This window comes from Carettochelys insculpta, chromosome 2 (genome assembly GCF_033958435.1).
Source record: "Carettochelys insculpta isolate YL-2023 chromosome 2, ASM3395843v1, whole genome shotgun sequence".
NCBI lineage: Eukaryota > Metazoa > Chordata > Testudines > Carettochelyidae > Carettochelys > Carettochelys insculpta.
The window spans coordinates 240,362,102-240,389,709 of record NC_134138.1 but is presented as its reverse complement, the minus strand read 5'-3'; the positions used below and the strand labels follow the sequence as shown (position 1 = coordinate 240,389,709).

Here is a 27,608-nt window from a genome sequence, read left to right as displayed (position 1 = left end):
TGCACATGCGCCGGTGTGCGCCGCTCCCTTGTGCGCTCCTGGCCACGTGCGCGATCCGGTCCCCGCCAGTTCCTCTTAACCGCCGTCGGCTACAGACAGAATCCGACTAGGCTACGGCCAAGTTAGCGTATACAATGGTTTTAACTGTTTTTTCTTTAAAGTTTTCAAGTTCTGAGGCTACTGTTAAGTTAGCCAGTTGTTGTTATTTTCAAAAAAAAAAAAAAGAAAAAAATGAAACAACAAGTGGGACGGCATTCAGTCCAGTTCTAGTATCAAGCGGAGCACCGGAGGCCAGGAGCCTAGGGCCATTAGCCCTCCTGCCGCGGCAGGCTATCGGAGAGGGGGAAAAACAGCACAGAGAAGGTGCTAAGTACCCCATTAACAACTGAAAGACTCACCAACAATGTCCTCGTCAGGATTCAAGAAGTGTGAGTCCTGCCGAGAGGCAATGCCAGCGTCTGATGGGCACAGTCTCTGCATAAGGTGCCTGGGGGAGTCCCATGTCACGCAGAAATGCTCCTTCTGTGCAAAATTAACAGCCAGAGCAAGGAAGGACAGGGAGATGCGGCTTAAAATGCTGCTCTTCGACAAGGCCCTCCAGCCAGACGTGCCGGAGCGGCCGCAGCAGGGGGGACCCTCCGGGGCCCATAAAAGGAAAGCCGCCTCCCTCACCCCATCAGCGCAAAAACGGAGGAAAGTCTCCCCAGCCCGATCCCTGCTGGCAGCAACAGCGAGCGGGACGGGAGGAGCGCACAGCCCCCAGCCGCAGCAACAGCTGATCAGTGGCGGCACGGAGAGCCACGTGGAGGCGGCTCAGCCTCTGATAATCAAACAGCCGCCCCGCACCGCAGGCAGGGCGGCAGCTGAACAAGCGCCGGTACTGGCGGCACCGCAAGCAGCGGCACCGACCCCCGGGGAATCGGCGGTGCAGAGCGCGCAGGCACGCAGCCTGCAGGCACCGGAGGACACCGCCCATGCGGCACCGCCCATGAGCGTGCCGAGCACAGCGCGGACGGGGCCGAGATCCCCTACACGTCAGGGGGCGGAGCTACCTCCTCAAGGGAGGGGGAAGGCTGCACACAAAACAAGGCACCGCAGCCCCTCTCCAGACAGGGCTGCAGAGTTGCTCTCTCTCAGCCCTCCGCTTATGCTGCAGACTCCAACCAGAAGGCAGGGGTCCCCCCTAGCCTACCCGGAGCCCCGTCTCCATTTTTACAACCAGCCTCGCCCTGGCTGGGACCACCTTCACCCTTCCTGGGGTTTGAGCCGCTGGAATACTATCACAAATCGCTCTCTCCAGAGTCCCAGATCTCTCGACGATCTCGCTCCCCCAGATGTAGAGGGTATGCACCAAGGGAGTGGTCTAGGTCACCTTCCCAAGAACAGTGCCCATGCTGCCATGGTCGCCCCTATCACGCGGGGCATAGACACCACCAGCAATCTACCAGGGAAAGATCCCCACAGACGGTCCCGTATCCCCGAGGGCAATCGCGAACGGGGACAGAGACTCAAGTATCTCAGGGGGAACTGGTTATGGAACCCCGAGATTTTCCCTTGCACGCTTCCAGCGAGAGGATGTACCATCACCAACAGGAACCGGAAGGGTCCAGAGAGGCGTATCCTAGTGGTTCCTCGCTCTCTTCCCCGGACGAGGCTATGGCCCCGGGGGACGTCCATCCTCCGGACGATCTCAAACAGTTTCAAGAGCTGTTTAAGAGGGTGGCCTTCACGCAAGGCATCCAGACGGCAGAGGTGCAAGAGAAACACCATAAACTCCTCAAAAATCTGAGACCTCCGGCCTCCTCCAAAATAGCAATACCGCTTGATGAAGCAATCTTGGAGTCCGCCACTATGATATGGCAGACCCCTGTGACTATTCCGCCTGTCCACAAGAGAGCGGATAAGAAATACTTCGTGCCGGCGAAGGGCATGGAGTTCCTGTTCAGCCACCCACAACCAAATTCCTTGGTGGTGGAGTCGTCACAACAAAGATCAAAGACATCTCAATTCAAGACAGGGGGAACAGACAAAGATGCCAAGAAGCTAGAGCTGTTTGGCAGAAAGGTCTACTCCTCCTCCACTCTACTGTTGCGAATGGCAAATTACGCAGCGCATTTAGCGAACCATAATTTCGACAACTACACTAGGTTAACCTCCCTCATGGACTCAGCAGCACGCTCCACAGCTACGGCAGTGGTGATGCGAAGGGAGTCCTGGCTCCAGACTTCAGGTATACCGAGGGACCTGCAGGCAAAGATCGTCGATCTTCCTTTCGACTCGCAGAAGCTGTTTGCTGAATCAACTGACTCGGTCCTTCATTCCAGTAAAGATTCAAGAGCCACACTTAGGACCCTGGGGATTTACACCCCTCCATACAGAAGGAAAAAGTACTACCCTCAACAAAGACGGTACCAGTACCAGCAACAGCGTCCCCAGTACCACAGGGGTTACGAGCAAGGGTGACATCAACAGCACCAGCAGTACAGAACTCCCAGGCGACGTTCCCAACAGAGCCGTGTGTCCTCGGGGCAGGGCCAAAGGCCACAAGTTTGACACCCAGATCCAGGGCTGCGCCATCACTACCATTGCACAAGGTCATCCGAAGCGGCTATTCCACCATCGCCTCCAACCATTCTACGACCAGTGGCAAAGGATCACCACAGACAAATGGGTGCTGGAGATCATAGCCACGGGGTACGCCATCCCCTTCCAGTCGCTCCCACCACCACGACCTCCACCCAGGCCCCACCTCCAGGAGGCCTCCCACGTAGCGAGGCTCAAGCAGGAGGTAGACCATCTCATGCTCATAGGGGCAGTGGAAAGAGTGCCGGAGGAACTGCAAGGAAAAGGGTTCTACTCGAGGTACTTCCTCACGGAGAAAAAGACAGGAGGCTGGAGGCCCATCTTAGATCTTCGAGGCCTCAACCGGTACCTGCGCAAGCAACGCTTTCGGATGATCACAATCGCCTCCATCCTTACGGCACTGGACGATGGAGATTGGTTCGCAGCCCTCGATTTACAAGACGCGTATTTTCACATAAATATCCATCCGGCTCACCGGCAATTCCTCCGGTTCATGGTAGGCAAAGAACATTTTCAATACAAGGTCCTACCGTTTGGCCTCTCCTCGGCCCCCAGAGTCTTCACCAAGACCTTGGCAGTGGTGTCAGCCTACCTGCACAGACAGGGGGTATTTATATTCCCATATCTGGATGACTGCCTACTCAAAGGGGCCTCGAAGGAGGAGGTACTACGCATGATACGCGTCACAGCAGGCACATTCTCTTTGCTCGGCCTGGTTATCAATCTGGCAAAATCAAAGATAGACCCCACACAGGACATAGAGTTGATAGGGGCACGCATAAATTCTATTACAGCGAGAGCGTATCTACCAGAGACTCGCTTTCGGGCCATTGGCTCCCTCGTGCAGGTCATCACCTTCAGCCCTACGGTGCCAGTCCTGACGTGCTTACAGCTGCTGGGCCACATGGCAGCGGCGACGTTCGTAGTACAGAACGCCAGATTACACATGCGCAGCATGCAGCACTGGCTGGCGAGCGTATACAAACCGGCAGCACACACCGTTCACAGGGTGGTGTCGCCCACAGCAGAGGTGCGCAAATCCCTGCAATGCTGGGTAAACCCCAAGAACTTGCTAACAGGGGTACCCTTCCACCAACCACAGATATCGGTTTTTCTTACTACAGATGCCTCCCTCATAGGGTGGGGAGCACACATGGGCGAAGAGGTGACTCAAGGGCTGTGGTCCTCCACGGAGCAGTCACTGCACATAAATATACTGGAGCTCAGAGCAGTGTTCAACGCCTGCACACACTTTCGAGACCATATACAAGGCAAAGTTGTCGGGATCAGTACAGACAATACCTCCACCATGTTTTATATAAATCAGCAAGGAGGAGCTCGGTCCCGTGCCTTATGTGCAGAAGCAGTCCGGTTATGGAACTGGTGCATCACCAACAATATAATCTTGAAAGCCTCGTACTTACCAGGTGCTCACAATGTGAAGGCAGACCAGCTGAGCAGGCGTTTTGCACTCACGCACGAGTGGCAGATCCATCCCGATCTGCTACGACTGATTTTCCACGCATGGGGTTTTTCCCAGATAGACCTGTTTGCCACTCAACACAACAAGAAGTGCCCACGATTCTGCTCCAGAGCAGGACTGGGACGGGGGTCCCTGGGGGACGTGTTCGCGATCTCGTGGAGGGGCCCCCTGCTTTACGCTTTTCCTCCCACAGTGCTGATCCACAAAGTCTTGCAGAAAGCCAGGAGGGAAGGAGCCCGAATGATCCGGATAGTCCCAACGTGGGATCGACAGCAATGGTTCCCCCTACTCCTGCGCATGTCGGATCGTCCACCGATGCCCCTTCCGGTGGCGCCGGATCTGCTCACGCAAGCCCAGGGATCCATACTGCATCCGCACCCCCAAGGCCTACGACTACAAGCGTAGTTAATCCATGGCTCAGCTCCCTAGAGAGCACATGTACGGAGGAAGTGCAGCAAGTCCAAGAAAGTAGCAGGAGGACTTCCACCAGGAAGACCTACAAGCAGAAATGGACTCGCTTCCCGGCATGGTGTTCTACCAAACGGCTAGCCCCCCTTTCGGTGCCTATACCTGTAATATTAGAGTATTTACTGGACCTCAAGAGAGGAGGACTCTCACTATCCTCGTTAAAGGTTCACCTTGCCGCCATTTCGGCGTTCAGACACGAGGAGGAAGGGCACACGGTGTTCGCCCATCCCATGGTTACCAGGTTCCTCAAAGGTTTGGTAAACCTATACCCACCTCGGAAACCACTTCCACCTTCGTGGAACTTGGACCTGGTGCTTAATGTGCTAACGGAACCACCGTTCAAGCCCTTGGCCACGGTTTCCCTCCGCCTCCTTACGATAAAGACGACCTTTCTTCTCGCAATCACGTCAGCTCGCAGGGTGAGCGAGCTTGCGGCAGTTATGGCAACGCCACCCTGCACTGTTTTTTCCAAGGAGGTGGTAACCATACGGCTGCATCCAGCCTTTGTTCCCAAAGTATCTTCTGAGTTTCACATTAACGAACCTATTGTTTTACCCTCGTTTTATCCAAAGCCTCGTAACTCTAACAAAGAGGCGCTCCTACACCTCCTGGACGTGAGGAGGGCGCTAGCCTTCTTTATAGACAGGACCAAGTCCTTCCGGAAAATGGATAGACTCCTAGTCTCTCTCGCTCCCAAATTGAAAGGAGAAGGTCTCTCTTCGCAGAGAATCTCGAAGCACATCATATCCTCCATAAAAATGTGCTACGAACGCAAAAAGACTCCTTTACTGGCCACTCCCACGGCTCCTTCCACTAGGGCGGTGGCGGCATCAACAGCCTTTTTCAAGGGCATTGTGCTGAAAGACATGTGCAGAGCGGCGACCTGGTCATCCTATGACACCTTCGCCAAACATTATGCCCTTCACAGGGTATTCCAAGAGGATACCCGTCTCTCGACAGTGGTCCTCTCGGGGACAAGCTGCACATAATCCGATTACCCACCTCCTGTCTTTGGTTACTGCTGGGTAGTCACCTATTGTGGAGCACCCACGGGGACACTCGAAGAAGAAAGAAAGGTTACTCACCGTAGTAGCGGTGGTTCTTCGAGATGTGTCCCCGTGGGTGCTCCACTACCCGCCCATCCTCCCCGCTTCGGATCTCTGTTTAGTGTTTTGCAGGAGCATCCGAGGCGGTTGGTCAAGGAACTGGCGGGGACCGGATCGCGCACGTGGCCAGGAGCGCGCAAGGGAGCGGCGCGCACCGGCGCATGCGCGGTCTGGCAGAAACTGCTTGGAAGATCCGATCTGCGGCGCCGGGCGAGCCCGACACCTATTGTGGAGCACCCACGGGGACACATCTCGAAGAACCACCGTTACTACGGTGAGTAACCTTTCTTTCTTTTGCTTTACCCACATTTTGAATTTGTCATTTAGCTATTTGGATGTAGTTTGCTCATGATGTTTATCCTTGTAAAGGCAAAGTGGGACTCAGATGATTTTATTCAGGTGCCGATCAGATGAAGAAAGTAAAAATTCCTTGCAAGTACTCTTTCATATATAATAAGGATTTGTGTATGCTTCAAACTTGTGTATATGCAGCTATTAAAAAAGTGGTACCATGACACAATTTTTCTAATAAATATTATTTTGCTCTCAGTAACAGGAGACAGTATAAATCTCAGTGACCTCTGATACTGCAGCATTGTCGTGTGAAGGTGTTCCCTCCAAATCTCTGAGAAGAGAGGAGATCCTGCATTCACCAGTGCTGTGGGTTATTGTCAGCAGAGCATACAAATGGCTACAGCGGATCAGACTAAAGGTCCATGTAGCCCAGTATTTTGTTTTGTGAAAATGGGTAATGCTAGGTGCCCCAGAGGGAATGAATGGAACAGTCTCACCTAATTTTGTGAGGTCCTTCTGAAGCTCTTCACAGTCTGCTTTGGACTTAACTTCCTAAGCAATTTTGTATCTGCAAATTGTATCGCATCACCATTTCAATAGGCTTCATCCTAGTACAGACCCCTCAGAGACACCACTATTTACCACTCTCCACTCTGAAAACTGACCATTTATTCTTACTCCTTTACCTTTTTTTTTTTTTTAATCACTTATCAGTTCAGGAGAGGAGCTTCCCTCTTGTTCCATGACAGCCTACTTTGTTTAGGAGCATTTGGTGAGGGTCTTGTCAAAGGCTTTCTGGAAACCTAAGTACATTACATCCATTGGATCCCCTTTGTTCTTGTGCTTGTTGATCCCTCAGAGAAGTCTAATAAATATGACAAGGCATGATTTCGCTTACTAGCCTTTAATTACCAGGATCACGTCTAGAGCACTTTTTAAACACTGGCATCACTTTGGATATCCTCTCGTTTTGTATAGAGGATGATTTAGAGGATAGTTTAAGAAACACAGTTGGTAGTTCTGCAATTTCCCATTTGAATTCTTTCACAACTCTTGGGAGAATGCCATCTGGTTTATCGGTTGCAAAACCATCTCTAATGAGTCCTTAATCTGGAACAGTTTCTCAGGTTTGTCACTAAAAAGAATGGTCAGATGCGGGAGTCCCTCTCATGTCCTCAGATGTGAAGACTGATGCAGATAATTTCTTTAGTTTCTCCACAATGACCTTATTGTCCTTGAGTGCTCCTTTAGCATCTCGATCATCTAGTTGCCCCACTTGTTGTTTAGCAGGCATCCTACTTCTGATTTTTTTTTTTTTAAACTTCAGGATTCATGAGAAATTAAGAATAAGCAGCTCATTTGCTTCTTGTGGTAATGATTGTAGTAAATGTGTATATCAAAGAAAAAAGGGAGAAAAGAAGCTGTTATTTTAAAAAGAAAGGTTTATGACAGTCTGCAGCAGGTGAGACTAGGTCTGCAAAATTATTTTTACAATAATGCCAAAAGTAAGTATCAGAGATTCACTACCACACTAACATCTATCTTAGACCTAGGCTCAGTTGTTTTCCTGTAAATTATTTGGTGAATACATATTTTCCACAATCAAGCTAAGGCTACTTCCCCTCACACTACCTGGTATCTGTTTAGCCTCTGATCTGAAAAACATCTCACATGTATAATTTCAGTATGATTATTCGCTAATCTTGGAAGTGCATCTTTATTTACTAGGGTGGCTGCCAAAACATCATTTGGCAACAGTTACTTTGTAGTGGTTTCTGAGATAAAAACTCTGGGTATCCCTGAGTAGGAGATGTGTGTGGTGTGGTGGTGACTTACTCATGCAGACGAGGCTTGTGCTCCAGTGTTTTCCCATCACTGACACATAGAGCACTAGAATATTGCTGTCATTGGAGATATGAGAGTTGGTTCAGTCCTTTGTTACTGGCATCAGTTCTGAAACTCATGGTGACAAATCTGTACCTCTTTGCTCATACTTTAGTATACTCAGTGAAATATGTAGTATTTTTTATTTTTATTTTTATTTTTTGGAACCTTAGAACTTTGTAAGGAGATTGTTAATGTCTAGTAATATAAGGAATGAAAACAGTGTAATTTTGGCTGGTGCTTTAACCTAAGAGTCATGTAGGGAGTCAGATGGAGCTGGGATTAGACAGAAGGAGTCTCTGCTCTCAGTCACATCCAGCTAGTCTGTTAAAGCCAATAGAGGTAGTTACTGATTTAGACCTGTTTTTGTAGACCTTTGTATGGTTGGTTTTATTAAAGTTAGGAGTATATTGCACACATGGTTAAGGCTTGCAGGACTGGGGCCTTCCTTTAGGGTACCTGAAAACAGATGCAGTGCTATAAAACTGTTACACACTGGAGGTTGACCCTCTCTTGCCTGGCGACCTTGGGACCTGATCAGTTCCAGATGAGAGAGTTTTCCGGTCAACGGGAGGTCAGTATTTTCCAGCAGCATTTTCAACACTTCCACTGCTTGCTCGTTTCTTAAATGACACGTGGGGTAAATTACAGCTAAATAATAGCACAGAACACTGAGAGCCAGGACTGGAGGCTATAAACAGCCTTTATGGGACCATGGGAGACTTGGGCACACCCATGATAAGTGGTCATCTTGCTAACTAAATCATGACAGATTACAGAGTTTGCCAGACAAGAGAGTTCCGGATTAGAGAGGTTCACCCTGCACCTCATTAAAAAGTAAAGTGATAGCTGCTCCAGGCCAGATTCTCTACTGTTAAGAAACTGGAGGCTTTGATAGTTAGATGTCAGACACCAAACCTGCTATATATGTATTAGTAACCACAGAACATCTGCAATGAAAATTACAATGTTTTGTTTTTAGAAAAGTCATCTTTCTTTCTAGTTCACTTCTTTAGCAACTTTCTTCCAAAAGAACAAGCAAAACTTAAAATAAAACAAACTATGTGGCTTATTAATTTAGGCAGCTTTCTCAAGCAAAATTAACTCTGTCTGTTCCATGCAAACTTACGGTCAGCCGTGTTCAAAATGCGTGCATGAATTACGAGAGAAGAATTTTTAAAAGTACCACTTCTGGGTTACAAACTCAGTTGTATGTTTTCTTTCTAGTGATTCCTTTAAATTTCACAAAGGAAGGGTTTAAATCTGTATGCAGTCTGTCATTTATGGCTACCATTTTACCTGACAACCTCAATAATTTGTATTGGATCTTGACAAAAGACTTTCTAGAAAGTAAACTTTGACATCAAATGTAGAATTGCTGTTCAGTCCTGTTTATATCACTGAGACTAGTTCTATTTAAATAAAATAAAAATTGGCAGCTACAAATATGGATAGATCATTAAAACACAAGATGAAATCATCTTATAAGTCTTGGCAGTCTTTGTCATTAATTTCTAAAATTCAGCTTTTTTTTTCCACAGAACAGTGGTGCTGATCAAAAAATGATTTTGAGAAATCCACATTTGGGTGTTCTACTGAGTGTGTGGTGATGGGAAGGAAGACATTGATTACTTTACAGGAAGCAATAGTAACAGAGAGGTAGCTGTGTGTGTTAGCACTATCCCCAGATCTGAAGAAGTGGGTCTTCCCCACAAAAGCTCATCACCTAATAAATTATTTTTTTAGTCTTTTTAAAATGCTACGTGACTTCTGTCCTGATTTTATAGGAAGCAAGAGCAAAATGTTGTGTGATGAGGTGAATAACTATACCTAAAAGTTGCAAAGCTGAAATCTTTAATGTTTATTGTAGAGGGAAGCTGAACTAGCATGAAATGTTACCATTTTTTCTTCTTACATTTTCATACATTTGCTACAGTAGATAGTTAGTTAGTTATTTTGGCTCTGAATTTCCTTTGTTTTCAGGTCTTCCAGCCCCTGCCCTTGACTGTGCTGACATTGATGATTCTGGGTGCAGGACAGCAACAGTAAACATGAACAGATCTATGCTAATTTTAAGGTCTGTTAGAAATACATGGCAGGGGCATTGGTTTGTCAAGTGTGAAAGGACATATTTAGCAGCAGCTGAAATTGTTTTCAGTCTTTTACAAAGATCTATAAACTGTGGATTACCTCTTCCAAACCTAAAATGAATGGAGCTCCCTACTCTACTTCCATCAGTTTGAATTTTCACACCTTTAAATCACTACCTCCCACTCCCCCTAGGCAGCAGTGTTCATAAGAAATTTAAAGGATCACACCAAGGCCTCCCTTCCCACCCCCCCCAGCCATGCACACACCTTCTCCCCCTCACCCTGCAAGATTACTCACTAGAGCCACGTGGGCTACCCTAGGCTGAAGCTGCACTGCACTGGTTGCCCCATGGCTGAAGCCCACTGGGGCTGGAGGAGCCACCTCCACTGCTGCAGCCACACACTTGTCCCACCATGTGGTGGGGTGTGTGCACGAAGCGGGTGGATGGGCGCCTTGTGTGCAGTTCTCCTGAGCTGCATTTTGCCACACTCTACTGCCCCGTTCGCCACATGTGGTGAACAGGGAGCGTATTGGATGCTGCAGCCTTGTACCATTAAGTGGACTGAAGCGTTCCCAAATTTGGATTTTAAGGTCAAATTTAGGATCTCTGACCTCCTGCATAAAACGCACAATATGCCTTCACACAGTAACTTCTGCATTAAGCCCCTAACTGCATATCTCATAGCTATAGCATATCTTTTGGAAAGCTATCTGGTCTGAATTTGAAGACTTCAAGTGATGGAAAGTCCACCAAAATCCCTAAGCAAGTTGTTCCGGTGGTTAATTACTCTCCCTGGTAAAAATGTATACCTTATTCCTAGTTTTCCTAACATGAAGCTTTTATTTACCTAGCGATCATATAATTAATTGAACTGATTAACCTAGTGAGAGTTGCCTAAGCATGATATAATTAAAAATGAAGAGTTAATCTGTTCTTTTGGTTTCAAGAAAAAAAGCTTTGAATGATGAGAAAAACAGTTATACAGAAATGTGATGTCCATAGAGTTATTCACAGCAAAATGCAGCATCCAGTATTAAATATTAAAACGATTTTAATAAAATCTCAAAGATGATTTTAATTATTTTATTGTGAGATCTTGAGTACACAGATTTTTCTACTGTTAGATAACACTAGATTATTTTGCCTGTGGCAGCCACTTTGTTCAGTTCTGGATATATCAAGCTTTCGGAAAGCGCCCTTTTGAAGAATCCATTTCTGTAAGGAATGCAAACTGACATAGATGCTTTGTGCAGTGCGGTATCTCAGTACCCCATTGTGGAATACACTTGGTAGAGAGGGACAGTAGCTAGAAGTGCAAGGACACAAGGCAATCCTGAGCTGCCAGAACAGTCTTTGGGCCATTAACAGTTGAAAGTAACTGAAAGCAGCTCAGAGTCTCCTCTGATTAACACCAGAGATTGAATGGGGCCCTGGGGAATGTGACTGTAAGGGTATGTCTACACTAGCAAGTTCTTCTGAAAGATTTTTCAAAAGAAAGGTGTTTTTTCTTTGAAGATCCCACAGAGTGTCTACACACAAAGCATTCTTTTGAAAGTAAATTGAAAGAATGTGGGACTCATTTCAAAATCGCTCTTGCTTTCCTGTGTCAGGAAGAGGTGCCTTCTTTCGAAGGAAAATGTGTGTAGATGCTCCTCAGGGCGCTTCTTTCGAAAGAGCAGTCCTCATGGATCCTGATTTTTTTCGATCCCTGGCCTGGTGTTTCAAAAGAGCGGTGGCTATGTGGACGCTCTCTTTTGAAAGAGCAGGTCACTCTTTTGATCCGCTTTTGTGTGGGTGGATGCACTTTTTTGAAAGAAGTTCTTTTGGAAGAGATCTTCTGGAAATGCTTCTTTAAAAAGATCTCTGTAGTGTAGATGTAGTCTAAAGGTGGCCCTATGTTGTTCCTGTGCTGACCTACCTTAGTTTGATGGTTGATATTAATTGCTATTCCTATAATGCAGAGCCTGCAATTCATGTGAAGCAGCAATGCTCTTAGTTTGCCAAGACATTCTGTAAACCGAGACTCTTGCATCTTTTACTTAAATGGAGAGTAAAGTGCTTAGAGCTATACTGAAGTGTCTCTATAGGTAGATAAGTCGCACTGTTTCACCAAGTACAGAGGAAAAAACTTGACCTGAAGATAAATGTTAAGTGTCTTTAGAATTGTGGCTTTATAAAACCAGTTACCATACAAAGTGCTATAGATTCAGTGGGAACTAGGTTAAAGTAACTTAGTATGCTAACAAATTTATTCTACTTGGTAGTGGTGTCACGCTCTCAGGAGCATGATTGTAGTCAGACCATGTGTATTGTTTCTCCAGCTTCTCATGAAAAAGCAAATTTGAAAAGAATATAGTCATGCTTTCCATTATGTCACATCTGAATGTTGGACCCTGAATACAGAACAAAAGCCTGATTAGTAAGTTGGTTTTTTTTTTTTTTATTAATGCTATTTCAGCTCAATATGGCTACGTCTACACTTAGAGATAACTTTGAAATGGTCATGCTAATGGCCAAATTGAAGAATACTAATGAAGTGCTGAAACTTCAAAATTGCCGCTTTTCACTCCTGGATGGCTCATCCAGACAGGGTTTCTTTTTGAAAGGACCCCGCCAACTTCTGCTGATTGAAATCCCCTTATTCCTATTAGCAAGAGTTGGCGGGGTCCTTTCAAAAAGAACCCCCATCTGGACAAGCTGCACAGGAGTGAAAAGGGGCAATTTTGAAGTGCCACGGCTGGCAGCATGCTAATGAGGTGCTGAATATGCATTTCCACGCCTCATTAGTATTCTTCAATTTGGCCATTAGCATGGCCATTTCAGAGTTTTCTCTGAGCGGAGACACGGCCTATGAGGAACGTGAAGTCCATCCTTTGTAACAAAAGGAGATCTTATCAGAGCCCAGCATTGCAGAGTTGGAGAAATAGGTGTTGGATGAAGAGCATTAGGACAAAACTTTTATGCCCTTTCTTTCATAATTAGACTTTATGGTTCGGGTTCAAAGTGCGTCACTAATGATTTTTGGCAAGTATTTGTTATGTCCTATAATATGCATGGTGACCTTGACTGAAGTCTCTCATTTATTTATAAATTTTTAAGAAGTTGTAAGTAGGGGTGGTGAAAAGGTTGGACATCTGAGCAACAAGTGGCTGTCAGTCTCTAGCTTCTGCCGCTTCTGTTGTTTGTTTGATGGGATAATGATTTGAGATGGTTAATTTTCATTCCTTTCAGGGTATCCACAGGACAGACACCTGTTACTTAGGGAAAATATATCTTGAAAAGGACTCTCCTTCGCTCTATTGGAAATGTACATCCATTAGGAAGCCATGGTACCAGATTTTAAATAAGCTTCTGAATTTAGATAATTGACCTATTAAACCAGGCGTGTCCAACCCGTGGGCCACATGCGGCCCTGGACAGCTAGTAATGCGGCCCCACGAGATCGTGAACTTTTAACATTATTATGTGATTTATATACATTAACTATATTATATATTTTATATGCGGCCCAAGACAATTCCTCTTCACTCAATGCGGCCCAGGCAAGCCAAAAGGTTGGACACACGTGTTAAACTGACATTTTTTCACACTAGATGTCAGTGTTAACACCTGATCCATAGTCTCAGGGGTAGTCATCACAATTGCTCTGCTGTGAACATACCTGTGCTTAATACATCTGTGTTTTAATATGTCAGGAAGGAAAACAAGATATACTACAACATGGCCTTTAATAGGTGGTCACTTAGTTCATCTAGTCATCTTTTTTTCCCCTGAGACTTAGATTGTTTTTGTTATTGGTTAAAGTGAGTAAACCAAACAGTGCTAGTGTTTCCTAAATGAAATTTCCTATATGACCTTTCAAGTATTTCTGAACAGAAGAGGAATTTGAGTATGATGGAAGAGGCTTGAAAGCTCTAACTATCAGATATAATAGAAAAGGCTTTAATTTTCAGTTCTCTAGTTATTACTGTTGCAGTTCTCTACTTGGCTCTCCTGCTATAAAATTGCTGGGCATGGAAAATGTATAAAGGGCCATGAACGCTTACAGCACTCCCTAGGTAGTTAGCCATCATTCGTGATGTACTCAGGTTGACACCTAACATGTCATTTGGAAAGTGAAATAAAGCATTCTACCTTGCCACTTTTTTGGTAAGAAAAAAGTTAATGCTGCAGTTGGAAGAACATGCCAAGCCCATTGTGGAGTTGGTGCTGTTTATTGGAATTAATATAGTTGCCTGCTGTGGTAATATTGATGAGTGTAAAACTTGCTTTAAGTATAATGGCTCAATACAGAGAACTTGATTACTGCCAGGAAGCAATGTGCTGTGGTAGGCTGAACAGCATGATTGATTACCTTAATTACCATAGAACTGTCTTATTCTGTTGCTTTATAAGAATCTGTTTCTGTGTGGTGCATTTTTCTGTTTGGATAATTATTATTCGATTTATACTGCAGTCTTCTGCTTTCTCACTAAAGTGTTTTAAGAAATCAAGTATTTCTCATTTCATCTACAGAACAATTGTGTCACATTAAGACCTGCCTCATGCCCTTGTCCTTCAAGCTGCTCCATGCTAGGTGACTCAGGGTGGAATGCAAGCAATAATAGTGAGGATCCGGAAAGGGGATTTTAAAGATATTGCAGTGAAGCAACATAGATGGTCCAAATTCAAGGGCAACTTTCCTAACTCCATTTTCCAAACTGATAAACAATATACTCAAAGAGTGGCAAGTCAGGGAGTTAAGATCTGTCATTAGTACCTAGAGTATCTTGGTCAATTGCTATATGGTGCAACATGTTGATCCACAAAGCCCCTTGTCCTGGGAGCTCTCGCATGGGAAAACAATGACTAAGGAGAGGGAGAATGGCGTTAGTGTGTGCAGTACAGTGATCACAGATCGGTTTTGGGAGGACAGTGGGTGAAGAAAAGCAGCTTTGGTTATAAAATGAAGGGATTGCTTTACGTTTTGGTTAACAATTGAGACAGCCCAGCAGTTCTGAGTAAATTTGTTTTTCCTGTATCTTTTAAACCATTTGTGCATTAACTTTGGTAACATTATGACCCGACTTACAAATGAAAGAATGTTGTGTATCTTACAGCACAGCTGTAGTTCTGCAAATTCCTTTCTTAATTCCAGAAAGCTGTATATCTGCAGAAGTTGTTGCTGCTGTTGATGTGAACACTATTGCCAATGAAGTCTACAAACACAATTTTCTCAGCACACCATTGTGGCCAAAGACAATTGAAGTGAGTAATGAACATGTCTCTTTTTGCTGTAACCATCTCTGAGTATTTACTGTTCATTTTCAGCAGGGAAGAAGCAATCAAAACACTTGAAACTGGAGGCAGTAATATACTAGGATTGTTTTACTTGATTATGACTTGGTTGATTGGTTGATTTCCTGGAGGTGTAACTGTTACTTGAGGGACACACACACACATAGGCACAGAGTACAGACTCATTTCAGCTGTTTCTAAATTAGCCGGCCTGAGGGAGATTTTGTTTTTCCTCAAAACCTGCTGTATACGGATTCTTGATTTCTGTGCCATAAAGACTATGTTGCCAAGCAGGAAGAAAAGTCAGGAAATGCCCACCAATCTCCCAAATACGAAGAAATTTACAAGATTTTTATAAAGTGAGTAAGAGACGTTTATTTCTAGTACATTTAAAACTGGATTGTAAAGGCAATTTAAGATTTACAGTATGGAGCAGCCTGCCTTGTGAGAAGGCTGGATCGACCTGGTGAGTCTCTTCCATCTCTAATATCCCTGGAAAAAGAACTTTTGTAAATTAACTTCAGTATTTATAAAAAGGATTTATGGTTTAATTGATTTATGCCACAAATATGAATTACATGTTTTTGTTTGAGTATGTTTAATATGGTAGGAGAATTTATAAAGTAGTCACATGGATTTCTATAATTCTCTGTCCCTTTAAGAGTGGCTAGCAATTACTGAATATCATTTGATTTTTCTGTCACAGCTTTTAGCTTGGTAGTAGAAGATTGTGAGCTGTTTTAACATACCAGCTTAAGTAAAGCCAGAGTAGATGACTAAAGGTTACCTGAACAAAACAAAGTAGCAGAAATGTAACACTTTAAAGACTAACAAAATGATTTATTTGGTGGTGAGCTTTCATGGGACAGACCCACTTCTTCAGATCCTGCTTATTCAGCAGTTGCTACTTACTGTCAGCCCAGAGTTTCTTAAATGAGTGAAGGGAAGAAGAGACATTACATTGTAAGTCCTCGATGGATTTTTCAGAGCACATTCAAGTGAATAAGATCTTCCTTACTCTTTGTGGGGAAAATAGTAAAATTTCTCTTGCATATTGCTAAAATTCTATTTAAAACTAGAAACTTTCGTTTTTATAAGGCTAGCAATCTCCACACACACACAGAGAGAATGAACCAGTTCTTTTGCATGATCAAAATTACACTTACTTTCTTGCTTTTGTTTCTTGAGGTGTGATTTTACAGCTTGGCTTATAATAAACCAAATATATAAAAAAATACTATAAGCTGAACCTTATGGTGCAGTTTAAATGTTAACAGTAGTGCATTTGTAGCTCTGGTGGTAGTTTTGTAACACAGATCCATTTCTTTTATCTTTAAACAAGAATCTTCTTATATTGTATGACTGGTAGGCCATAAAACTAGCTTTGTGAGATTTTATGTAAAAGGGACCAGAATCTTCACAATGCTCCTGTAAAGAAAAAAAACATTCACCCGTAAGAGCTAAGTTAAAACCTTTCCTGTTAGGGTTACCTATCCATTAAGCTAGCATACATGACATGGCATGTGACATGGTACGCAATGTTCTGTTTTTAATCATATTCCTGGGTGAATTTGCAGTCCAAATGCTTCTCAAACCTTAAACATGCCAGTTAACCATACAACTTTCAATGCATTGGTTTAAAAAAAAATCTGTATCCTAATTAAAAATAAATAAATTGAAAAAAGGACATTTAATTTGACAGCATTGTTCTGTGTGAGAATTTGCCCACTTTATTTGCCAGTAGAGTGCAGCAAGTTGTGACACCAAGTTAAAAGGCACAGCAGAAGGCAGGCTGGTCTTGGGGGCGGGGTGGGGGAGAGAGCGAAACAGCACATGGGGATGGTACATGCTTTGAACCTGTTGTCCTAGTCAACATGGAGAGGATATTTGGTATGATGCCATATTAGCTATGGTTATGTTACAGCACTCTGTCAACAGAAGTCACTGTCGGAAGAGATTTTCCAACAGAGCTTCTGTGGTCAGAGTGTGGCCATAGTCTAACAGCATATCGAAAGAATGGCCCGCTTTGTCGACAGAGTGGCCAGACTGCCTGGCTGCTCCTTTGATGATGAAACAAGCACCTTGAAGCACAGCACACATTGTTCTGAATGCCCTGTCTGTCGAGAGAGGCCCCCTGGGAGCTTTTCTGCAGCTGTTTTGTCAATGGACATCCTGTCAACAAAAGTGTTACGCCTCATCGTGGAGAGTCAGAACCCTCTCAGGGAAAAGTGCTAGGTTTTGTCAGTACGCTGTCGACATAAGGCACGTTATGTGTAAACGTGGTGTGTTTTGTCAACAAAACCCTCTAGTGTAACCATAGCCATTGAGTACAGGAGACAGATGGTTTGATCCACAGCATGTGGCTTTGCCGGTCAATAGCAAATGCATAACATAAGAACATAAGAATGGCCATACTGGGTCAGACCAAAGGTCCATCCAGCCCAGCATCCCATCTGCCGACGGTGGCCAATGCCAGGTGCCCCAGAGAAGGAGAACTGAAGACAATGATCAAGTGATTTATCTCCTGCCATCCATCTCCTGCCCTTGTTCTGAAGGCTAGGGCACCATACTTTATCCCTGGCTAATAGCCATTTATGGACCTAACCTGCAAAAATTTATCAAGCTCTTTTTTAAACCCTAATAGAGTCCTGGCCTTCACAGCCTCCTCGGGCAAGGAGTTCCACAGGTTGACTGTGCGCTGTGTGAAGAAAAATTTCCTTTTATTAGTTTTGAACCTACTACCCATCAATTTCATTTGGTGTCCCCTAGTTCTTGTATTATGGGAAAAGGTAAATAATTTTTCTATATTCACTTTCTCCACACCATTCATGATTTTATATACCTCTATCATATCGCTCCTCAATCGCCTCTTTTCCAAACTGAAAAGTCCCAGTCTCTCTAGCCTCTCCCCATATGGGACCCGTTCCAAGCCCTTAATCATCTTAGTCACCCTTTTCTGAACCTTTTTCTAATGCCAATATATCTTTTTTGAGGTGAGGAGACCACATCTGCACGCAGTACTCGAGATGTGGGCGTACCATAGTTTTATATAGGGGAAGTATGATATCTTTTGTCTTATTATCGATCCCTTTTTTAATAATTCCTAACATCCTATTTGCCTTACTAACTGCCGCTGCACACTGCGTGGATATCTTCAGAGAACTATCCACTATAACTCCAAGATCCCTTTCCTGATCTGTCGTAGCTAAATTTGACCCCATCATGTAGTACGTGTAATTTGGGTTATTTTTTCCAACATGCATTACCTTACACTTACCCACATTAAATTTCATTTGCCATTTTGCTGCCCAATCACTCAGTTTGCTGAGATCTTTTTGTAGTTCTTCACAATCTGCTTTGGTTTTGACTGTCGTGAACAACTTGGTGTCATCTGCAAACTTTGCCACCTCACTGCTTACCTCATTTTCTAGATCATTGATGAACAAGTTGAGCAGGATCGGTCCCAGGACTGACCCCTGGGGAACACCACTAGTTACCCTCCTCCATTGTGAAAATTTACCATTTATTCCCACCCTTTGTTTTCTGTCTTTTAACCAATTCCCGATCCATGAAAGGATCTTTCCTCCTATCCCATGACCACCTAATTTACATAAAAGCCTTTGGTGTGGGACCATGTCAAAGGCTTTCTGGAAATCTAGGTATATTATGTCCACTGGGTGCCCCTTGTCCGCATGTTTATTAACCCCTTCAAAGAATTCTAATAGATTAGTTAGACAAGGGTGGCAGTTTCCCACGAAGAACTAGTTGAGAATGGGCATTGGTACATGCCAGTTTAAACCAGGAAAAATAAAACTGTTATGAGAATAGACTAATAAACATTACTGGCAAACGTTGAAGAATCTGAAAAAAGTTTTGCAGTAAAATGGCCTGTTTAACTTCAAATAAAGCAAATAAAATGAAACCTAACCTCCGTGTACACTGTGTGCTGTATACTATTTGCCTTTGCTTTATGAAACAGAAACTCCTGAATCTTAGAATTCCCCTTCTTTGTTTAACCATGAACATTTGATGTTTGTTTGACACAGTAGGGGAATCTCCAGATTCAGAGGTTTCAATTTTTGAGGTGAATTCAGCTTCTTATTCTGGCTGGGTGAAGCAACTGCTGTAACTGAACTCGGAGTACAGTGGTTGAAGTCAAAACACTCCAACATTCACAAACGTGGAAGACGACAGGATCAGGTCCATGCTTATTTTGACAAAGTTCATGAAGACGGAAAAGAATCTTTTGATGCTGAAACTGTGAAGGAAAAAGGGAGTGGGAAGGCAGACCATCCGAGGAAACATTTTGCAAAATGCAGTGGAAAGTACAGGGACCTATTGGAATTTATTGGCCTTGCCTAAACATATGTGAAGATTAGAATCAAACTCTGAGTGGGAAGGCACTGCTAAAGCTGCATTGCTGTTCTCAAAGATATCTGATGAAAGTACGTTCCAGATTGACCAAAGACGACAAGGAGGAAGTATCGTGGTTTTTCAACCACAAATGGATGTGTTTGTAACAAGAACTAAAATAAAAAAATATAGGCTTGACAATTAAAGATTATTTTTTTATGGCTCGTATACTCCTTTTTCTGTTACTGAGCATCCAACTTCAAGCAAAGATAAGCTGTCTAGGGCCACGCAGTCAAGCACCCCAAAGAAAGCAGGTATCAGGTGAATTGTTATATATAGGTGCCTTGACAGGACACATCACGCAATGAATTACATTGAAAAACAGTTATGTTAATATTAGAAGATGGGGGTGGGGTGTGGAGATGCAACATAAGAGAAGTGATTTGGCAGAAGCTGCCAAGACTTTGGTTATATGGTTGTGCATCACATTGATTAAATCTCCTTAGACAAGACCTTATGCCAAGTGATTTGATGTAACAATGTAGATTTTTTACAAAGTGTTTTCACAATCACCATCTGCTTGGAGCTTGGTTAGTGAATGCCATCAGTCTATAAAACCCCAAATGCCTGGTGACACTTGATGGAGCAGCTCACAAATGTACTTGGAAATGTATGTTAAAAATTGGCTGCATTATGTTAGCACTGGGAGTGACCTTGAAGCAGAATTTGAAGGTTGTGGTTAGTATAATAAAGGCTGTGATTTAGCTATAGAAGCCTTTTTCATCAAAGTCAAGGACAAGTAATGGGCATTAGTGAAAAAATTGACTGCCTTTGACCTGTCCGTGACGTGTTATAAATACCCCTGACTAAATCTTGAGGTGCGGATCATTGCTGGGAGAGGGCATTTCAAGTGGCTGCTGCTGGGGTGCATCAGCTACCAGGGGGACATCTGACAGTGGCTGCTCTGGCTGGTACCCGGGGCAAGCTGTGCCGGCTTCTGCTTGGGTGGTCCCCAGGGCTGGCCACCCAAGCAGGAGCTGGTTGTGGGGCTGTCCAAGTGATGGGTTGTAAAACTACTTCAGAAGTGGTGTTGTGGCTGTGCTCAGGGCTGCCTGAATAGCTGGTCCTGGATCCACCTGCTTGGTCGATCTTGGGTTCAGCCAGGCTGTCTGCCACAGAAGTCCCAGAGATTATGGAAAGTCATGGTTCCCACGACCTCCATGACAATCATGAACCCCTGTTAATAACCAGTGGATTTTTCTGAGAAGCAAAGAACTCAATCAGTCAGAGACCATTGGGACGCATCAGCAACTGCTGTTGCATTCAAATTGTGGTTGGTTGGCTCTAATGATGAATGCAGATCTTATACCAGACAAAACAGAGTACTGTGAGGAGATTTTGTGAGGCAGTTATTCCTGTGTATTTTGTTTGGCCAACCTTCATCCAGAAAACAAAGGAAAGATATTGTCCGCTGCGCAACAAGAAATTGCGGGCCGCTGGATGCTCAGTTGAAATCTCAATTGTCTGCCATATTACTTGCATTTAAAGTAGAAAGACTTTGCATTGAAAAATCAGTACTTTTCATCTGCTTTTAAGGAAAAAGATTCTCCGTAACCTGGTAGACAGATCTGGAGAATGATGATACTCCATCTAACTGAATATAACTGGTGGCGTGATTGCTGTGTTCAGCAGGCATAGCGTGAATCTTTTCAAACTTTGGATATGTGCATTCACAACTCATGATCGGTTCAGTCACACCACGATGTCAGAGCTGGTCTTCTGCTACAGGCAGAATGCTGCCTGCCTGCATGGACTTCAACAGTTTGTCTGCAACCTGCAGTGCTTCTGATTACTTTGCTTAATGCTTCAGGTCCACAACTCTCCATTATTGTTATTTTAATATAATTGAGTATTTTCAGCTTTTGTTTATATAATATTGGAAACTGAACTATGTCCACATGTATAACTTTTCTTGAGAAAACAGTTAACCAAAATGTACACAGACATTCTGATGGTTACTATTAGAATTACATATATTAGTATTATGGCCATTGCAATTTTACATTTTATTTGTAAAACCCTATATTAATCTCTGAATCTGTTTCCTCCTTTAAATCCAATTTGAATATGTCACTAAAACCACGTGTTATGTGGCATGTATTAATGATACTGTTTTTAAAAACAAAAAATGCCTTAAATTCAGACTGACTGGTTTTTCTCAGGAGTGATTTTAAAACCAGCTCTGGTAGTACCTTGCCATCCTTGCAGGGAGAGTACTGGGGGTAACACATGCTGTTATAGCCCAAGCATTGCAATAATGGCTGCAGAAAATCTGCACTTTTTGTTCAATGTTTGCACAGCACCTATCATTCATTATAGGGTTCTGATCCATGAGTAGGGCTCTTAAATACTACTACTTATGCAATATGACGTAGGTGTTAAGGTGTATTTTTTACATGTTTTTGTGATGATTGTTTTAGCAAAGTCCCAAGGAATTTGCCAGCATTTTTTTTTGAGGACTGATAAATGGAGAGTATTACAGATAGGTGCCTACAGAGAGGGGAAAATGCTTTTTCAACATCTAAATATAGTCGTCATTTTTGACATAACCCACTGAAAGAACTGTGAGCTATCCCTGCTGCTCTGAAAGAGTAGTTTTACAAACCCAGGACCAGGCATCTGTTCTGTCTTCACCAGTACTTGATGTCAAAGAAGTAATACCAATCTGAACTTCACAGTGTTTGCCAGGGATTGAAAGACAAAATTGTTAGGACAAACAGCTGATTAGAAAGTATTTACTAGGGAGCTGCTAACAGTGGAAGTAACAAGAAAGTTTGGTAGCTATAAAGCAGTAATTGATGGTGGTGTAAAAAAACAAATCCAACCTCTCACATGTGCTTCTTTTTCTTCTTATTCAGGGATTAACACTGTTGGACTTCAACAGATTATCTTTTGATATGATTTTGATGAGTCCTCCATGTCAGCCATTTACAAGGTGTGTGTGTGTGTGTGTGTGTGTGTGTGTGTGTAACAAATGTTTCGATTCTGAAGAAAAGGGAAGTAACTATGAATGTTAGGTTAAAGAGAAATTCAAGATCTGTTCACTATGTGGTTCACATGTCTGTATTTTCCCTTTATCTTTTTGCTTTCAAATAGCCCCAATATGATGATGATGAACTGGATATTCAGCAGATTGTAAGAAGTGCTGCCATAAAAGTGCTAAGAGTCAGACTTCAGTAGTTCAGTCAGGCACAATGTACTACTTATTCTATATCCTGTACATCACCTGTAAAAGTGAAACTTGGTGAATTTTGCTTTTTTAGAAGACCTCCCTTTGTGTGTTAATGGTTAGAGTCTGATCTTTCTCTGTCCAAGGAACTCCAGACAGCCTGCTGAAATTACTCCAGGGTTACACCACAGTGGCTGAGAGTAGAATCTTCCCTTGGATATGCACTGACTTCACACATACTTGAAACTGTAGAGGCTTATTCTGCAGTAAATGCTGTGATTAGACAGAGAATAAGGGAATGGTAATTGAGGTATATGTAGTGAAGGTTTATATAAAGTCAAAAAGACTTTGAAACCTATTTCTTTGTGGGTATTGGGGTGACAGATACGCCCTAGCAGGTCAACTTCTTATCCAGAAGGAATGCTTATTTGATTAATTCCAAGTAACATGTTTCAGTATCTAAACAATAATTATTTGAATTCTGTAACAAATCACACAGCTGGGTTGAAATAATCTTACTCTTCTTGAGTAGTCTCTTATTCTGTTAACAGTCCCAGTTGTTGATGTAGCTGCTCATGAGGTAAGGTGCTACTCAACATGATTAAGTGTGTCAGAATCTGGCCCTCCAAACCCACCAATAACTTTAATTTATAGAAAGATGATTATCTTTAAGAATGTTTTGCTTCAAAACAATGTGAAGACAGGCTGGTTTTTGTCATTGTCCCCCAACCCTACTGATTTGACTTTGTGCTGACAAGACAAAATTTTAGAGGTGAAAAATGCCCACACACTTGCACCTAAATGTTGTTTTTCCTTTTAAAAGCAATATAAATACAAGCTCAGACCTGGAACCATTTAAACAAAAGTCCCACTTAAGTGTATGAATTTACTCACATAAGTAAAATTAGGCATGTGGGGCTGGAGCCTGAACGTTGCTGAGTACTCTGGGCCCAATCCAGCAGAACACTTCAACATGTGATTAACATGAGGCATGTGAGCGTGCTCGTTGAGTTCATCAGGGCTTCACATGCATTTGCAGTTAAGAGCATTCAGGTGATTGGATGGGTTGGGCCAGGTTGCTTAGCACCTCACCAGATCCAGCCACAGGTAGATGTGTACAAGATTGTGTTCTATATGATTGTTAATCCCTAACCTCTTTGTTTCTGAGTTTGGGAGTCAATTTTTTTTTCCTTAGAGTGCTGAAAAAGGCCCAGATCCTGGTACACAGGTACTGGTGCCTGTGCCAACCTCTTTGTGTGAGCAGGACCTAAGGGAAGAGTTTTAACATTTTGTTTTAAAAATAAATATTAGATAATGATTGTGTTTTTTTTCTTTTTCCTCTCTTAGAATCGGCCTGCAAGGTGACGTATCAGATCCAAGGACAAACAGTTTTATTTATATCCTTGATATTCTCCCAAGGTATGTATTTGCTCAACCACTTAAACATTTGAAGTAACAGGGCAGGTATTAATATTGTACCAAGGGAAACTATTCAAATCGATTAGAAGGGATGACAATAAAATTGCACTGTGGTCATCTTCTTGTTTTCATATAACCTTACATTACTTGTTAATTCTAGTTTCTTGCTAACACCAGTGTCGATTTACAGCTTATTGTTTTTGATTTCTGTACTTGGGTTTTCATGCCTTTTACAAGTCTTTTTTTGAGCTCAGAATATGCCATAGAGAACAAAGGCAGGCTATTCTTTGATTCCAGTGGCAAAATTGGTTTTGGTTGGGTGTAGTCTTTGTTGGTGGGTGTTCTTTAAATACCGGGATCAGTGCCTCTGAAATACCCAGGGTGAAAAATATTTCTGGCTCAACCTTTTGAACTGATTACGGTTGAAACAAAGTTCATGATATTATTAGTATCCCTGCTTATAGATCTTGGGGCAAAGATTGTGCCGCCTTTGTTTGGAATGCCACCGTCTTAGATTTGTTTTTTAACATTTTAAATCATTGTAATAGTATGGAGTTATGCAAGTCCTGCTTCTCTGTTAGTGTTCATCTACCATCTCTGCAGAGTGACTGCTTTTGAACTAACTAATGATTGCAAAAATTCTTACTGCTATTCATAAATGAAATTATGAAACTGTATGTACTAGCCGAAATGTTCACTGCTCCCAAAGTGCAAATGGACTCAAAATACCGATTTTGAATTATAGTCTGGTTTAGTGAAAGATGAATATTTTGGTGAAATTCTTCTCGTGCAGTGGAACAAGAGAGCTGGTCTAGGTATTGCCACTGGAGGAGTCCATGATGCTGGATTGGGCACTGGTTGGCATCGACCTGAGCACTTGGATTTTGCTGCTGTGAGGGATCTGCTAACCACAAACCATTGCTTGGAGAGCCTATTTTGCTGGTGTCTTGCGGAGGCAGTGGACAAAACCCAGTCGGGAGCAACCCCCACCAACCATGGCTGAGGAAGGCATTACTGCTGGAGGTGTAATGGATGTTACCACCACCCTGCAAGAAGTTCTGAGGACTGCACTCATCCATGATGGCTTAGCTCATGGTATTCGTGAAGCTGCCAAAGCCTTGGACAAACGCCAAGCCCGCCTTTGTGTTCTTGCTTCAAACTGCGATGAACCCATGTACATAAAGTTGGTTGAAGCCATTTGTGCAGAGCACCAAATCAACTTGATGAAAGTTGATAACAACAAGAAACTGGGTGAGTGGGTAGGTCTATGCAAAATCGACAGAGAAGGAAAACATCGCAAAGTAGTGGGCTGCAGTTGTGTGGTTGTCAGACTATGGGAAGGAATCTCAGGCCAAAGATGTCTTCAAAGAATACTTCAAATGCAAGAAATGAATGAAAAGTAAATTGTCAAGCCTTTTAAAAAAAAAAGTGTGTGGGGGGAGAGGGATTGGCCTGCTAAACACAGAGTTACAAGCTCAATCCTTGAGGGGGCCATTTAGGGATTGGGAGCAAATAGGAGAAGACAGGAAAAAAATGGGATGGTGCTTGGTCCTGCTAAGAAGGCAGGGGACTGGACTCGATGACCTCCTCAGGTCCCTTCCAGTTCCACAAGAGGTGTACCTCCCTATTTATAGTGGAGGCTGAGCTCAGGCTGTCAGCTTCCTGCTTTTCAGTGACAGTTTTTTCCTCAAGGGAGCAGAGGGTATTTGACCCCTTCTGCTTTTTTCACCTTTTTGGTAAATGAAGGGAGAACATGGGCCATCAGCAGCCCTCCATTAAAAGTCTTGTTACCTTTGGAGAATCGGGCGTCTTCATTTCTCTTCCTGAGATAGTGCTGGTAAGGGCAAGGAGGTGGTCCCAAGGATCCTGTCTCTAGCCAGATTATTTCTCGTGTCCAAGGTGTTTTTGCAAACTTGGTGCACAACAGGGGTAGTGTCAGTGTTGTCTTTTTCTCTTGTCATGACCTTGTGTCACTTTGCCTAGGGCTGAGGCTCACGTGTCCCGTCACACACAGGCAATGCTGCATCAGCTTCTGAGGGAATCTACTCACTGTGCTGCAGTCAGTTAAAACCCCAAGCATCACTTGCACAAAGCGATCTAATTTTTATCGTTTCCGTAATTGTTATCTCAGCACCTCACGATCTTCAGTGCATTTCTCCTCGGACATCCTTGTGAGGGAGGGCAGTACAATTGTTCCCATTATACAGATCCAGAACTCTGGCATAGGGCTATATGACTTGTCTTGGGTCATGCAGGAAGTCTGTAGCAGAGCAGGGAATCGAACTGAAGTCTCCCAAGGCCTGGGCTAGACCCTTAACCTTGGGATCATCGTTCTGTGTAAGGAGGATCGTAAAAATTTTTTCATCATTCTGGGTAACAGGCAACAAACCTAGACTTCCCACCCTCATCCCTTCTTTCAGTGAAGAAATAAATCTGGCATGAAACTCACGCCCACTGGATAACTGAGCATAATGGTTCACTAGTTCTTTGAATTCTAGTGGATATATCATTACTGAGATACTAAATGCTCTTGGAGCTGGTAGCAGCATGTTAATGTAATTCTCAAATTGACGATCTTCTGATGCACTTTCATCAGCATGCAGTCACATATTAAACCTTGCACGCTAAATATGCTAAAAATAGATTAATTGCCGTTTTATTACACTAGAGATCAAAGACCCTACATGGGAATGGGACATACAGAGACATAGTCAGAGAGTCCTGCCCCAAAAGAGCTTATGATCCAAACAGCTAAGATGGGCAAATGACAAGTAAAAGGAATTTTGATTTCCCCCATTTTATGAATAAGAAGGTGAAGAACTGGGAGATCAGGTTACTTACCCAAAGTCACAAAGGAAACGTGTGACTGAGCCAGGATCCTAACCCACATTTCTTGAAACCCAGTGCCTTGATTGCATCCTTCCACTGTACTGAGTTTGTTTTAAAAAAATGTATGAGTTACTAGTTTATCAGACTGTTGGTAAGTCCACCCATAGAGCTCACAAGAGAGTGGCAGTACCATTAGCCCTATTTTACAGGTGGGGAAGCTGAGGCAGAAGGGGGTCGCTCTTCTTCAGAAAAAGTATTTTGCTTTCAATGTGAAAATGGCACATTCTCATTGCCGCATGTTTAGACTGAGGAGATAGAAACTTTTGTGTCTTGTGTCTGAAGAAAAGAAACCCTCATGATGTGACCCTCATCATGACAAGGCAAAGGAGTTGGGCTTGGCTAGGAAGATTTATCTCCGTGTCCCAGGAAATGCAGCTAATCTGCTCTGGGCAGATTGTCAAAGTGAAACTGGAATTACTGCAGAGAGACAGTAAAAAGCCATTGCTACTGAGTTCCTTGGCTCCAGGGGATTATGTTTTGCTGAGATAAAGTGCCTGTGTTTTTTTGGAAATGACATCTTAGCCAGAGACC

General features: G+C 43.4%; 1 protein-coding gene and 1 pseudogene across 6 annotated transcripts in view; both read left to right on the top strand.

Annotated features, from left to right (window-relative positions):
- Window positions 1-27,608, top strand: part of TRDMT1 (tRNA aspartic acid methyltransferase 1) — a 67,221-nt gene that overhangs the window by 24,887 nt on the left and 14,726 nt on the right. For 2 of the 6 annotated variants that reach the window (XM_074984819.1, XM_074984818.1), the window contains exons 2-4: window positions 15,048-15,157; window positions 22,459-22,535; window positions 24,117-24,188. In XM_074984819.1, coding sequence (XP_074840920.1) covers window positions 22,498-22,535; window positions 24,117-24,188 — 110 coding nt within the window. In that variant the 5' untranslated portion in view covers window positions 15,048-15,157; window positions 22,459-22,497. Of the gene's footprint in view, window positions 1-15,047; window positions 15,158-15,371; window positions 15,547-15,645; window positions 15,654-22,458; window positions 22,536-24,116; window positions 24,189-27,608 lie in introns of those variants that run through there. The other 4 variants (XM_074984821.1, XM_074984823.1, XM_074984820.1 and 1 more) reach the window with 4 other exon arrangements.
- LOC142008035 (small ribosomal subunit protein eS12 pseudogene) lies at window positions 25,057-25,580 on the top strand (annotated as a pseudogene).